The sequence below is a fragment of the Mustela lutreola genome, chromosome 9 (assembly GCF_030435805.1).
Source record: "Mustela lutreola isolate mMusLut2 chromosome 9, mMusLut2.pri, whole genome shotgun sequence".
Classification (NCBI taxonomy): domain Eukaryota; kingdom Metazoa; phylum Chordata; class Mammalia; order Carnivora; family Mustelidae; genus Mustela; species Mustela lutreola.
In genome coordinates this window covers 37231350-37245487 of record NC_081298.1, presented here as the reverse complement: position 1 = coordinate 37245487, position 14138 = coordinate 37231350, and the positions used below count along the sequence as shown (strand labels likewise).

Below are 14138 nucleotides of genomic sequence, written 5' to 3'. Positions count from 1 at the left end.
ATTTAAATTCTAAAATTCAGACGTCCAGCATTTATGAAAACCTTAGTCTATGTTTATACAAATCCAGAGGTTGGTCGATCACAGAGAACCCTTTGTCCTCATGTATGTCTCAAACAGAGTTTACTTTCAAACATGCTTTCAACTATAAGTTAGGGGAATGGGCCCCACTAGCACTGCAAATATAAATATAGAAGGAAATGACCTCTGTCCAGGACCTACCTGACATGTATGAGCTCACTGATCCAATTCCTATCACATTTAAAGTAATTTTTTATTGTGGGAATTTTTAAACCTATGCAAATAGAGATTGTACAGTGAAACCCACGTATGCCTCAGCCAGGTCAATGATTATCAATATTCCCTTCAATTTTTAGTTTGGTGGTAATTCTACAATAGCTTCAAATCGAATGCTTCTCTTGACTGATGGCAATGGGTTTCTTCTTAGTTTGGACTTGTTTTTATTTTACTTCTTTTTTTTTTTTTTTTTTTTTTACTTATCTTACTACCTGAATGAGATTCATCCTTCTCTGTGTCCTCCCAAACGATGGGATGCACAGATAAATAAATGTATTCAACCCACTTAGGGGTTTTCGTAGCATTCATGTTTGGCCACTTTTCTCCCTTGATTATTGCACAAATGTTTCCATTGTTAACCAGAAAGGAAAATGCTTCTTGGGAGAAATTGGAAAGATGACATCAATTTAACACTGCCTTTTGGGGTTAGCACAAAATGACAGGACAGCAGGAAGCAGTTAAAAAGCTTCCCTTGACAAGAGAAACTAAATGATTCTGAGAGCTGCTCCCAATCAGGCATGGTATTGACTAGAGACCTGCTCTGATAATGACCTATGAAAGACTGCATTCTGGACGCATGCAGCAATTTGTTTTTCTAACCAGGACATCTTAGGGGGAGCTTGGGAAGGCTGCACAACCCATGTGTAAATGGCAGACACAATGCAAAACCTGACCACTGGCACATTTTATTTATTCAGGGTGTAAGGAGCCACTTGTCTTTTCTTGTCCATGGGTCAGGGATCAGGTGTCAGGTGGCGTTCACCTCTTTGTTCCCACCCATTCTCATTACTGTGACAAACATGGCACCTCGGGGCTCTTCCACCGGCCTTGTTCCTACCTATTCTCCCACCTCTTGTGAAGTGGTCTTTTAGCTGGGAGAGGTGAACGCAGTTCTGGAAGAGAAAATTCCCTTGCCTTTTAACATCTTCAGCAATGAATGTGGGGATGGTGAGCAGGAAATGGGACAGATTGTTCACATTCAAAAGCTGTAGCTAGAATCCAGTGAGCAGCAAGGAATGAGGCCAGTGAGATAAGAAGGGTAGAAGAGGAAGGAGGAATGCATGCAAGGCAAGAGCACCTACCCACATGGGGGCAGACTTCACCCAGCCTGTGTGTGTGGGCAGGGGGCATAGCATGCCACCATGTGACAGGACTCCCATTCACACTGAATGTTACCTCTTGCCCAAATTATGTCTACGGTCATGAAATTTTTGTAAGGGCAACAATACCCTTTTATGGGTAGATATGAAAATACTTAAAGCCTATCACAATTGTCCTATTTCAGCAATTCTTTATATAAAGTAAGTAAAGGCTGGAAGCCTAAACAAATGGAATGGCATGAGCTGCTTCTCTCTTGCTTTCTGATAAACCTATTTGGCAAGTAAATCTGAAATTTGGGGAAGGAGTGGACGGATTCAGCAAGTCTTTCAGCAGTCAAGATTCTGAGTGGTCACTAGTGGTAACCAAGCATGCCACCTCAGTATGGAGGGATCTGGGACCCTCTGGTAGTTAAAACTTTCTGTACTGTGGAACAGACACAGAGACAAAGTGGCCAGGGCTTTCCTCCAGGAGCACTAGTGAGGAAGGCATTCTTCAGAGAAGAAAGGAATGGAAGCGGCATCAGGGGCATTGGTCGTATTCCCCCAAAGACCAGTGGCAGCAAACAGCTGACTTACAAATATGCACGTGAGGTGACAAGGCAGTGCTGGGAAGGTCACGTAAGCAACTAGTTCTATTGATGAGGCCTTGGTGATATGGTCACAATGTACAGAGAGATTAAGCGAGCCCTTGGCAAACAGGTATTAGAGGAGTATAAGTGATATGCCCAACCTTCTGGCTGGTAGACTCGCCCTCAACTGTCCTACCTGCTGAACGTTCCCAGATCAAACACTGCGGGTAGGTCCCAGGTCCAGAATTCCCAAAGAGATGAGAAATGGGAGAGAGGCTCCAGGTAGAAAAGCGGGGGAGACTTCCTGCTTACCTGAGATCTCATCTTTTCTTTGTGTTCCATCCAAACCTCTTTCTCCTGTCCCTCCTGGCCCCAAGGGATGGCTAAACTGTTGTATCAACCTACAACTTCACTTTCCTTCCTGACCCTCTGAAGGCCGACACAGTCTCTCCCCATCTTCCTGTACCTGGAAGAAGCCCATAGACCATGTAAAATTTCCTAGGAGTGCTGCTGTTAATGATAATGAAGAAACACACAAGGGAAATGCTCCTTCCTATCCATCTCCACTGTCTACTCCTGCTTTACTAGGGCCTGGTGTTCTGAGTTAAATTGTACAGCAATGTTAATGGGGAGGTGTATGAGAGTGGAAGTGACTTAGGAGACAATATCACATCTAACGAGTTGTCCAGTACTCCAAGTGAAGGCTCTGGTTTGAGGAGCTAAAGCTAGGGGGTGAGAAGATATAGTTGTGCCTGGAGGATTGGGACCAAGAGCAACTTGTTAGCAGAACCAACCAACTATGTGGTGAGGACATTTGCCAAATGGATACTTGGGAAGTTTATGCTATGAGTATGAGAAAGATTCCTCCTCCTCTCCCCTATAAAATCTTCATGTTAATTAATGCTTTGGGGGCTTGCAGATTCTTTTGTGGATAACTTGGAGGAGCACTGACTCTGGGGTCCAGGTTACAAAGGAGCACAGTGTCTATACTACATGTGGGCACCTCCAACACTGATGACATGACTGGTCCAATACAATACTCTTCTTTTTATCCACATCCCTTCCTATGTGACTTTGAAGCTCATCTCAGTAAAGAGGTAGAATCCAATTGACCACCACTTTCTTCTGGGTGGTCTTGGGACTGCTTCTGGCCAACAGAATGCAGAAGTGATGGGGCACAAGTTCTGAACCCAAGCCTCAAGAGGCCAGCATGGTTCTTCCTGTTGCAGGTGATTTTCTTGTGCCCTGGACACTGCCATAAAACCATGCCCAGACTAGCTTGCTGGAGGATGAGAGACCATCAGATCAAAGTTGCCACAGTGAAAGGCAGCCAACAGCCACACGTGAGTGAGCCTGATCCAGGATGCAGAGCTGCCAAGACAACCCACAGCTGTTCTTAGGCACCAGTGTCTAAATGTATTGCTGTGTGCTCCTGAGTTTTTGTGTTTGTTAAACATTACCTGAGCAAAGGGAAGCTGCCACAGAGGTCAGAAAAGAACTGAGAGTGGGGGCAATCAAAGAGCCTGGCTAGTAGTATCCACCTGGGAGAGGAGACCCTACAGGTTGAATGCATAGGTCAGGACATGTCTGAAGGAAGTGACATGGTTACAGAGATGGGGCTCAGAACTGGGATCCCAAAAACACCCAGGCACCAAGACCGGTTGGTTAATAATGGTGATCAGAACGCTGGCAGGTGACATGGTCAACTGGATTGGAGTTAGGACAGGGCAACACTGAACAAAATGGATCTCTGGGCTTTCAAGGTACAGACAAAGGGCTGGGGGGACACAGGGAGGCTGACCAGAGCAAAAATAACAAGCAGACATCAGGGTCAAGAAGTCGGAGAATCAGAATCCTTGGTTTATCTCATCCACTAATTCTGACCCTGGTTTTGCTTGGGGCCAGTTCCAAGCTTCATGGGTTCAGGCATAAGCATGAGACTGATTTCTGAGAGTGCAAGTTGCCAGGCTTGTCAGCAAGGACCAAGGTGCTGAAGCTAGATATCCACGCAAGTGTGAGGAAAGGTTCCAGGAGGTGTGTCTATACCAGGGATTCCCAATCTGTCATGTGAATCAGGGTCTCCACACACCTGCCATGAGCTTCAGATAGAAGTGGCCCCAGAATGAGAATCTCTGGGGTGTGAGGCTCCTAATGGTTTATTTTGCAAAACAGAGAATCCAGCCTTGAACAAGGGATGGGAAATTCGATGATGTCAAGGCCCTTGTCCATGGAGGCCATAGCTTTGGTTCAAGGAGGTAAGTCTGCAGAGGGGAAGGCAGTGGAAAGGAGCCGAAGAGCCAGCAAGAACAAGTAAACTCAGAGCTGCCAGGACTTGGGGGACACCTGTGCTTACTTCAATAAAGACAATTAGCCATTCAATTGCCCCCTGGGATGTTCACATCCCTCAAACCAAAGGTCAAACCTGCTTTCAACATACAGCAAATAATGTCAATACTTAAACTGATTTCACTTCCCAAAAATCTGGAGAAGGGGTGATACCCAAAATTGTCTAAGACTGTCAGCCAAGAATAAAGAGCTTATTTTTGACTCTAGCAGAACCCGTACAGGGATATTTCTTCTTTTACCTGCAGATAGACTCCTATTGGAAAATGTCTTCAAAGGGTGTCAAACACACGTGTAATGTACTCACAGTCAGTCTTTACAGACAAGTTTTCTGAGGAATCCTATCCAAGGGGCTAGAATCCACCACATCATTTATCTTTCATTATCATGACCAAACAGAAATACTTATAAGAAATCTGGTTAAACCAGGAGAGAATTCCTCAATAATACAACTCTTTGTAAACTCTATAATGTTCCTTAGGTCTTGACTATTGACTTAAAAGAGCAGTAACAATGTGATGCTTTTGAACTGTCTGCACTGGTGACTTGTTAAGTCTGTGTCAACTGCAAGTAAGCTTGTTCTCATAAGGGCATAGATGAGGAAGATGGCATACACTTAATTTGTGGCCTTTCACATTTGGTTTTACTTAACACTTACATGGCACTTCCTGTTTGAGGAAATCCCTGTTATTACTGCCCTCTTTCTTGAGCAAACTGCGGTTCAGAGAGGTTAAGTGACTTGCCTGGAGTCACACACAGCCAAAGCCCTGTAGCCTTGCTCAGCGGTATTCTTAACCAGTATATGATGTTTGCTGTTTTTCCCTTCTTCCTAAAAGAATCTTAGAATCAAGGGTGTTTATCTATAGACCAATTCTCTACAGAGGAAGGTAGAGCAAAACAAAACAAAACAAAACAAAACAAAACAAAGCAAACTTTTGTTCTCCTTTAGGAGAAATGCAAGGCAAGGCATTCCTTCTTCACCAAGCCCTCCTTTAACTGAATGCTACAACCAATGCACACTGGGGACCACCCTTCCACATTTCTAGAATCTTTGCCATTCTCTCCATTCCCTGGCCCCACTGTTTGTGGGAATGCAAGTTGGTGCAGCCACTTTGGAAAACAATGGGGAGGTTCCTCAAAAAATTAAAAATAGAACTACCCTATGATCCAGCAATTGCACTACTGGGTATTTACCCCAAAGATACAGATGTAGTGAAAAGAAGTGCCATCCGTACCCCCATGTTCATAGCAGCAATGGCCACAGTCGCCAAACTATGGAAAGAACCAAGATGCCCTTCAACAGACGAATGGATCAAGAAGATATGGTCTATACATATACACAATGGAATATTACTCAGCCATTAAAAGGACGAATACCCAACTTTTCTATCAACATGGACAGAACTGGAGGAGATTATGCTGAGTGAAATAAGTCAAGCAGAGAAAGTCAATTATCATATGCTTTCACTTATTTGAGGAACATAAGGAATAGCAAGGACAACATTAGGAGAAGGAAGGGAAAAAAGAAGAGGGAGAAATTGGAGGGGAAGATGAACCATGAGAGACTGTGAACTCCAAGAAACAAACTGAGGGTTTCAGAGGGGAGGGCGGTGGAGGGATGGATGAGCCTAGTGATGGGAATTAAGGAGAGAATGGATTGCACGGAGTGTTATATGCAAACAATAAAATCACGAAACACATCAAAAACTAATGATGTACCGTGTGGTAACTAACATAACATACTAAAAACAAAAACAAAAACAAAAAAACATTTCCTGGCCCCCTTTGGTCTTCATTTGCATTACTCACAGCCCAGCCCTAATTACTTCTGACCCAGTTTATACTTCCCAGAGTTCAGAAAGATGTTTCTGTAATGAAAAGCTGTTTTCTGCTCTATCTCAAATCTCTTTCATGTCACTGGCTCATTCTGTGATAAAAGCCAGATATTCAGCCTAGCAGATGATATGCTTTGTGTACTGGTGGTCCAGTTCGTTACCTGGCTCCACAGTTGGTGCAGAGTAAGTGGCCTCGTTCCTCCACATGTTCCTTTGCTTAAGCCACACTGAGCTGTTTGCTGCTCTGTTTCTCTCTGGGATTCCCTTTGCTCCCCCTGCTCCCTCGTTTGGCATTGCCAACCTCTTCACTAGATAATTCTAATGCATCCTTCAAAACCCATCTCAACATTACCTCTTCTTCCACTGATCTGGATGCCCTCTGCCATGCTTGCACTAGGAGGAGCCGAGGTATTCCTCTCCTACTCTGTATGAGCCCCTCAAAATGGGAAGGACAGATGGCGGCAGCAGCCTATGGAAGCCTGTTGATGTGCAGTTTCTCAGGCTCCACCTCAGACCCACCCAATCAGATTTTCTGGAGATAGAGCTTGGCAAATCATGATTCTTCTGCATGCTAAGGGCAGAACAGCACTGCCCTGGATCTTTTGAGAGCACATACCACATTACTGGGTCTCTGACTCCCCAAGATCTCTTACTGACTGGGATAAAGCAAAGGATCAATAAATGATCAATGGGTGAACAAACATTGGGTCAATCCATTGATTCATTAAACCTTAGGTCTTTGATCTAGGAAACACTGAGTCCACCAATGCCTCCAAGTATTCTTGGAATTGGAATTTGTCTTTAATTTTGAATTGGCTAGGACTCAGGTGTACTGTTTGTTTTGGCACTATTCTAAGGGGCACTGAAATATTTAAAGTTTAAAATCTGAAGTTTAGGGCTGATCAAGAGAAGCACAAAAATGAACAGAGTCTCTCTCAAAAGTACATTTTTACGTATTCTACTGTACAGCAGAAGGTGGTACCCTCTGTTTCAAGCTCTGAAAGATTATTTGTAGCTTTCCTTAAATTGTCCTCTTTGACTATTTTTTGAATATAGTAGTTTAGGAAGAAAAATGCAAATTGCACAGCTACGGTAAAGACTGCTACATATCAAAATATCTCAGATTCTCTGGTTTCTCACAACAGTCTTTATGCTATCTGCTGCTTGGAAAGCTTTCTTGCAGCACTTCATGCTAAAATTAAGAAGGCTACTTGTAGGACTTGTTTTTCAACTTTTTTCAGGTGTAATTTTACTCCTCTAAAAGAAACTGACGTAAGACATAGCTTGTTAAATATAAACTGCTCACCATCATAAATAAACAACAACAAAAAAAAATTCCTGAATTTTGAAATAATTTTCAGTACTATTGTTCCACAAAGGGGGAAAAAAAAAAAAAAGACACCGTTCTTGAAGTCTAACACACAGGCCCTCCTTCCTTCATAGCAGTTGGACTCGTTACTACCAAACCACCTTAAAGAGAAAGTAGCTGGGATAAATGAACACTGAAGGGTTGGTAGTTGAACAGATAACTTGAATCCCATCAGTACCCAGAACTGTTTAAAGTATAGGTTAAACAAAGTAAAGAGCAGGTGTTTTGTTTAACTATCTTGAGGTTAAGGACTCTATAGATGGCAGAGTATAAAATAGCATCTGCTAGTAAAACGGCCATCCGATGGACATCAGCATGAACAAGCAGATAGAAAACAAGGGTCATAGGATAGTTAGGGTTGGCATTGGTGGCAATTTTACTTCCCCTGCCTCACTCCCTCCTTAAAAAGGCTTTAAAGAGGCAGCAGATGAGAGATGCCCACGTGAGAACTGCACCCAAAGGTGCAGTGCCACCCAAAGGTGTGGCTTGGTGCATGACAGGGTCAACCACCATCTTCAACCTTGCCTCACAAATACTTCCATCTCACCCATAGGACAGTATTTTGATAGAGAAGGTCTTTTCACCAGTACTTACAGTGGTTATAGAGATAAGTGAGGAAATTTTATTTTAGAAACATTTCCCCAGATTTTAGTTTTGTTAGAGGATATATTTTTTTAAATGGAGGATAACACTCAATGAAGTGTTGACCAAAGGGAGTAGTTGGTCAATAAATGTAAATGGCTCAGAAAAAAATGTTGAAATGTATTAACTGGAAATTGAAAGTGTAGTCAACTTTCACTAACACATCTCAAAGGCGCCCAGAGTCCTATTCTAATAAACACCTAGCGTAAGCACAGGTTTTCAGGGCCACAAGCTTGTTTTGGCCTCCACATTTCATATGACTTAGTTCCTCAGTTTCTGTTTTTTCCTAAGTTTAAGTTCATGGCTTTTGTAGGCAAGCCAGAGCCCACAGGGAAAAGAATATAATTTCCATGACATGTTGATCCTGGATGCCAACAAAGAAAGAGTATCATCTCCCAACTGTTTGGGCATATTGAAAACAAGCATATGGGGATTAAGTTTAACTAGCAACAGAGAAAACAGCTGACTTTCCTGGATTAAAGACCTTTGCAATTTAAGTTGTATCTGTAATTAAGCTGATTAGAAAGAAATTTCCAGTTTTTTTTATTCTCTGGAATAATTCCAAAAATCCTCTGAGTAGGTATGCTACAGAAGCTGAGCAGATAAAGTGATTAGACAAATATATAGGGTTTCATGATAAACTCTAGTATAAAACCAACAGAAAACTGCAGAGAAAAAAATATATGTACATGTATATGAATTATGTACAAGTATGTGTGCATATGTGTGTGTATATATTACTCAATATGGGCAAATATAATGGAAAACTCGTTGAACACATAAAAATTATATTCAAAATTCCCATAAGATATTTATTTTTTTCATTCAGAGACTTAAGCTATTATAACACAGCAGGAACAAGCAGCACGGGTTACATCTAAAGCTGGATGTATCCACACCCCCTTAGTACAGCCAGATCCACAGACATGTGAGCAACTATAGCATCAGAATGCCAGCAAAGCATGGGTTCCATATAGGGAATATAAACGCACCCATTCACTTCCTCTCATTAAAGTCACAGTCAGGCTTTGAACAATGCAATTGATTAACATATTCATTGTTCTCTTATGCTTTTGCCTCAAATTTTTACATCTTTAGGGATCAAAGATATGTGAATACTTAGCAAACAAATACTCCTGCAAAACCATCTCTGTAAAATGTAGTGGCACCAAAAGTGCCAGAATGGATTTTTTACTGTTTCAAGGGACCTACAAAAATGCTAAGGAAAACAAATCTATGAACCAATTTTATTTTTATTTGCTTTTAACATGATTATACACATTCATGTGTCTAACAAGATCTGCACTGTTACATTAAAAATACAGTACAATAACATTCAACATGAGGTACTTCATATTTATATATTTTTCCTTCATAAATAATGCTGTAAGCTACTAAATTCAAGCACTCTGATGCACAAGTGACCAGTGTCTTGAATTAGCCGAGCTTATTTTAACACCTTAAAAAAAAAAAAAAAAGACAGTTCAGTGCAATAATTATGTAGAAATTAGACCATTTACTTAAATACTATATTAAGATATGCTTAAAGAATGTTACATTAGAACCGCTAGCCTAGTTCCCCTTTATCCCCAGTATGAACAACAACAAAGACTGCCAGATATATTGGGAAAAGCATCTACAGAATATTCTGTTTAATAAAGTTGTGTTTATACACAAGAGTTGCCTGCCTTGTCAGAACAATGGTTTCTAGTTTTAAAAGCTACAAAATTCGAGATTACCGAAGAAAATAAAGCAAGCACATTAGCTTTCATTCCATGTTGTTGAAAATGCAAAAGGGAGAATAGGATTTAAAATACAAAATTTCTTATTCTAAATACAGTTTTCAAATTTAACCCACAGCTCTCAGCACCAGCCAATCAGGTGGTAGATGTGTCTTTTCTTTTTTAGCTAATGGTAATTAACATAAAACCAAGCTCTCATACCCCCAGTGTACAGGATCTCCTTCAGCTTTCCCCCCACAGCAGTTCCCTACCCACGTGGAGGGCATCTTGCTAACAAGAACACTGACAGTGAATGTTACCGATTGAACAATCTTCACTCAACACACCCACTTCAACAATCTGAGATGATGACATTAGTGCTAAATCAAGTTTCTTCTCCTCTGGCTTAAAAATGAGTGCCTTCTAACCAGGTATACAGCCTACCAATTTGCATGGTAGCTATGAGTTACTGAAATGTTTAATCATAATTTAAAAGCAAAATCCTTTATAGAAGTATTTTTTAAATTGAAAACATAACCTTTATTTCATAGATACTTTGCCATAACTACTCTCTGTCATCTTCCTAACAAGAAATAATTGTTAGGTAATTTTGGAAAGTTGTCCTGGGAGTACTCATCTATAATCACCAGTAACAGCTTTTGATCACCTATGCTAACAGCCATAGGTAATGGCAAACATGATTAATACATTTCCCATAATCCAGTGTTCTCCTCCACCAGGGAAGCTGGCCAAAAGCAACAAGCCCAAGTCTATGGGGGAAAAGGTGGCCCAGAAGCACAGTGAATCAGTTAAGGGTAGTCACTTCCCAGGGCCTTGCTAGGTCCAGCAGGGGGACCATTTCTGTCCCACCTCTTACTGGCCAGGCAGGGAGGAGACAATTCCTGAGTCGGCAAACACACTTGCATGCACATGGACGTGCACAGACGCCCACAACGCGCACACACCCGCCCACCCCAGGACTAACCCCTGGCTCCAGACAAGTCAGCTAGGGACCTGCAGAGCAGGAGAAGGAGGTGGCCAGGGACCACACTCTGGGTGGTGGGGGAAGCCATCTCAGGATCACAGTGAGCAGAAAAACTGCCCAGAAACACATGGATACTTTAACTGGAAGTGAACAAATTGGACACTACCAGGGTCACAGGCACTAAACCATCACAAGCCATCACTGAAGGAGAATTTTGAGATGAGCTTTTCCCTCCTTTGTTTGCACGAACCATGTACAAATAAGAGGGCTGGATGTGATGCTGATGCAGTGAATATTAGGCACCATCAAGTGTATCGCTCCAGACTTTTTTTTTTTTTTTTTTTTAAAAACCCTGCAGGCGTATATTGGCACTTTACAATGGCCAAAGGCCAAATTCTAGCAGTCTAGGAACAGGACATAACTATAAGTAACGAAGAAGATAGTATGTGGTCAAAGCAGATCAGGTAAAGTGTATTTTGGAATTAAAATAAAAGAAAAATCAATGAATAAAAGTATCTTATTATATTAACGTGTAGTGCTACAAAACTAGTGGTTATTCCATACATCTGAAGAATTGTTTGGTCCTCTTTTCATGGGAAAAAGGGATTAAAGATTCCATACAGTATAACATAAAAACAAGCAAACAGTGGGGATCAGAAGCAAAGTGGGGAAAAGACTGGCTTTTTCAAACGTGTATTCTATTATGCCATTGAATAAACTATTGGTAGAATGGGACTTTTTAAGGTTTCCTTTATAAGCTGTTTTAGTTTAAATTAATAGGCCTGTGATTTTTCCCTATTGACAATAAAAATGTGTAATTTAGTTAGTTCTAAAAGACGTGTCTGTATTGCAGGCTTGTCTCCTAAACTAAAAGAATAAGAACCTGGTTGTAGTATAAGTCATAGCCTAAGCAAATATCCAATTTCCTGTTCTCCTATTTTACATGGATACTTTGCAGTGTTTAACATTTAACAACCGTATGAATTTAGGATTTAAGAAAAAAATAATGCCCAGAGTAAAATATTTAAAATGAAGTAAAATAAGAGCTAAACATAACTATTGCCTACTTTCTAAATTATTACTTATTACGAAGGAAAACTTCTTTCAAAATTGTGCACTGAGGTTTACCTGTAATTTGCGGGGGCGGGGGGGATAAGGGTTCTCTTTAAAAATAACTCTTTTGATTATCATTTTAAAGTCTTTATTTCTATTTGTCAAAAATAAAACCCTAAAGGAAATTCAAGGTGATCTAGAAAGTTTTAAGAGGGACAAAACTGGGAGGTCAGTGGGGCAGTTGGAAAAGAGCACAAATTCTCTCCAGGTGTATAGACGAACTCTAAAAACCACAAAGTCTTGATAAGAACTTGGCTCTTTTAAGCATATAGTTAGAAGCTGAATGCCGCGCTTTTGCCTGTACATAATTAAAAGGTTGAAAGAAATGAGAAACTGCCTATAGCTTCATTCATTACGAATTACCTGCGCTGATCACATCTCTGCAGATGAGCTAAGCATCAAGCAAGTGGGAACCAGATGTGCACCTCAGAGCTCACACCGCTTCGGGAGGGGTTTTCAAGCATAGAATATGAGTTCAGGGATCTGCCCGCCCTGCACCCCAGTGCCATTGGTGCTATCCGAGGAGCACTGGAACTGGACAGTCACCTTGCCACACTGAACTTCCGTCATGCCTTCCTGTCCGAAGTAGCTGAGTTCATTGCCGTCCAGTATCACGCTGGCTGTGTAGAAGGTGTCCGGCTCAATCTGCACCGGGTACTCGAACCACACAGGGAAGGTGTTGCTGGAGCCATCTGAGAAGTACTTGCTCAAGTTCTGCCCCAGAACGACGCCCTGCCGCTTGAGTTCGATCTTGGCGCTGTACTCTGCAGAGCCGCAGCTGGAGCCGTAGAGCCCAAAGCCGGCAATGAACACTCTCTTATCAACCGCAAACTGGATGCTGTCACAGCGGCCCCGGTAACGCCACTGGTTGCTCCGATAGGCACAGGACTGAAAACGGTGACAGCGCTGGGGGACGAGGCCCTTGCGGGCTTTACTCACAAACTGCAGCTCGGGTTTTTTGGCTGCAGTGTACCAGAGGAAAATGTCATTGGTCTCATTGAGAGTCAGAACTCCAGACTGGGCAGCACCATTTGCAAAATCATCCAGGGCCATCGTGGGGATGCGGATCAAGTAGAGTGCCTTTCCCAGGACCTTGCGCTTATTCTCAATGCTCAGAGCCAGATCTTGTCGCTGGCATTCCACTTCGGCCCAGTTGAGTGCTGCCTCAAAAACCACAATTTCTTTGGCATTCAGAGTTTCCCTGCGGAGGATACTTTCTAGAGTTTGGAAGTCGATATCGCAGAATCCCTCAGACTTGAGAGCTAACTCGGCCTGGGCATCGATCACCTCCCAGCAACGCTGGGTCAGGTCTGGCTCCTCAAACAGACAGCTCTGGGAGAGGAGCACACAGGCGTTCTTGGCGCTCAGGCTGGTCTCCAGGAAATTAACGCAGGCTCTGGCGAGGTGAGGGACAATGTACTTTTTGGCAGCGTAAAGAGTGGCCAGCACTGTGTCAGCAGCCAAGTCAATTTCATCACAATAGATATATCTGAAAGAGAGCACCCAGCACATAAATGGAACTTTCACAAAATGAGCGTGTCTAGCAAGAAAAGATGCAACTACTTTCAAGTTAGTTCCAAGAAAATCATCTTATGTGACAGTTATTACAAAAATGATTAGGGATTAAAGAAACATCTGAAGTATATTCATAAATTATTAATATTTCAACTCAGCAGTAAGTTTGTATAATTAAAGACATTTACTTTGTATTACCATTCTAGCTTTTACTTTATAACCTGCATTCAATGTCTTCTCAAAAAAGAGAAGATACTACTAGAACTGTTTGGAAAAAAGAAAAAAAAAACCAAAACACAAAAAACTGTGTATTGGAGTTAGTATTAGCAAAAAACAACCAAAAAAGGACAAAAATTCTATTAAATATGCCATATTATATTTAATCAAATAATAATCTCTGGAGTGCCAGGGTGGCTCAGTCAGTTAAACATCTGTCTTTGGCTCGGGTCGTGATCCAGGGGTCCTGAGATTTAGCCTGGAAAGCCCCATGTTCTGGCTCCCTGCTGAGAAGGGAGTCTGTCACTCCCTACGCCCCTCATACTCTCTCTCTCATTCAAATAAATAAATAAAATATTTTAAAAAAGAATAATCTTATGTTTCAAAAGCTCTCTTTCTATATGCATAAATACATATACATAGTTTTATTTTTTAA

General features: G+C 41.7%; 1 protein-coding gene across 4 annotated transcripts in view; it reads right to left on the bottom strand.

Moving 5' to 3' along the window:
• Positions 1-8938: 8938 nt before the first annotated feature.
• Positions 8939-14138, bottom strand: part of BTBD3 (BTB domain containing 3) — a 35387-nt gene continuing 30187 nt past the window's right edge. For all 4 annotated transcript variants that reach the window (XM_059134044.1, XM_059134042.1, XM_059134041.1 and 1 more), the window contains one exon: positions 8939-13460. In XM_059134044.1, coding sequence (XP_058990027.1) covers positions 12428-13460 — 1033 coding nt within the window. In that variant the 3' untranslated portion in view covers positions 8939-12427. The remainder of the gene's footprint in view (positions 13461-14138) is intronic.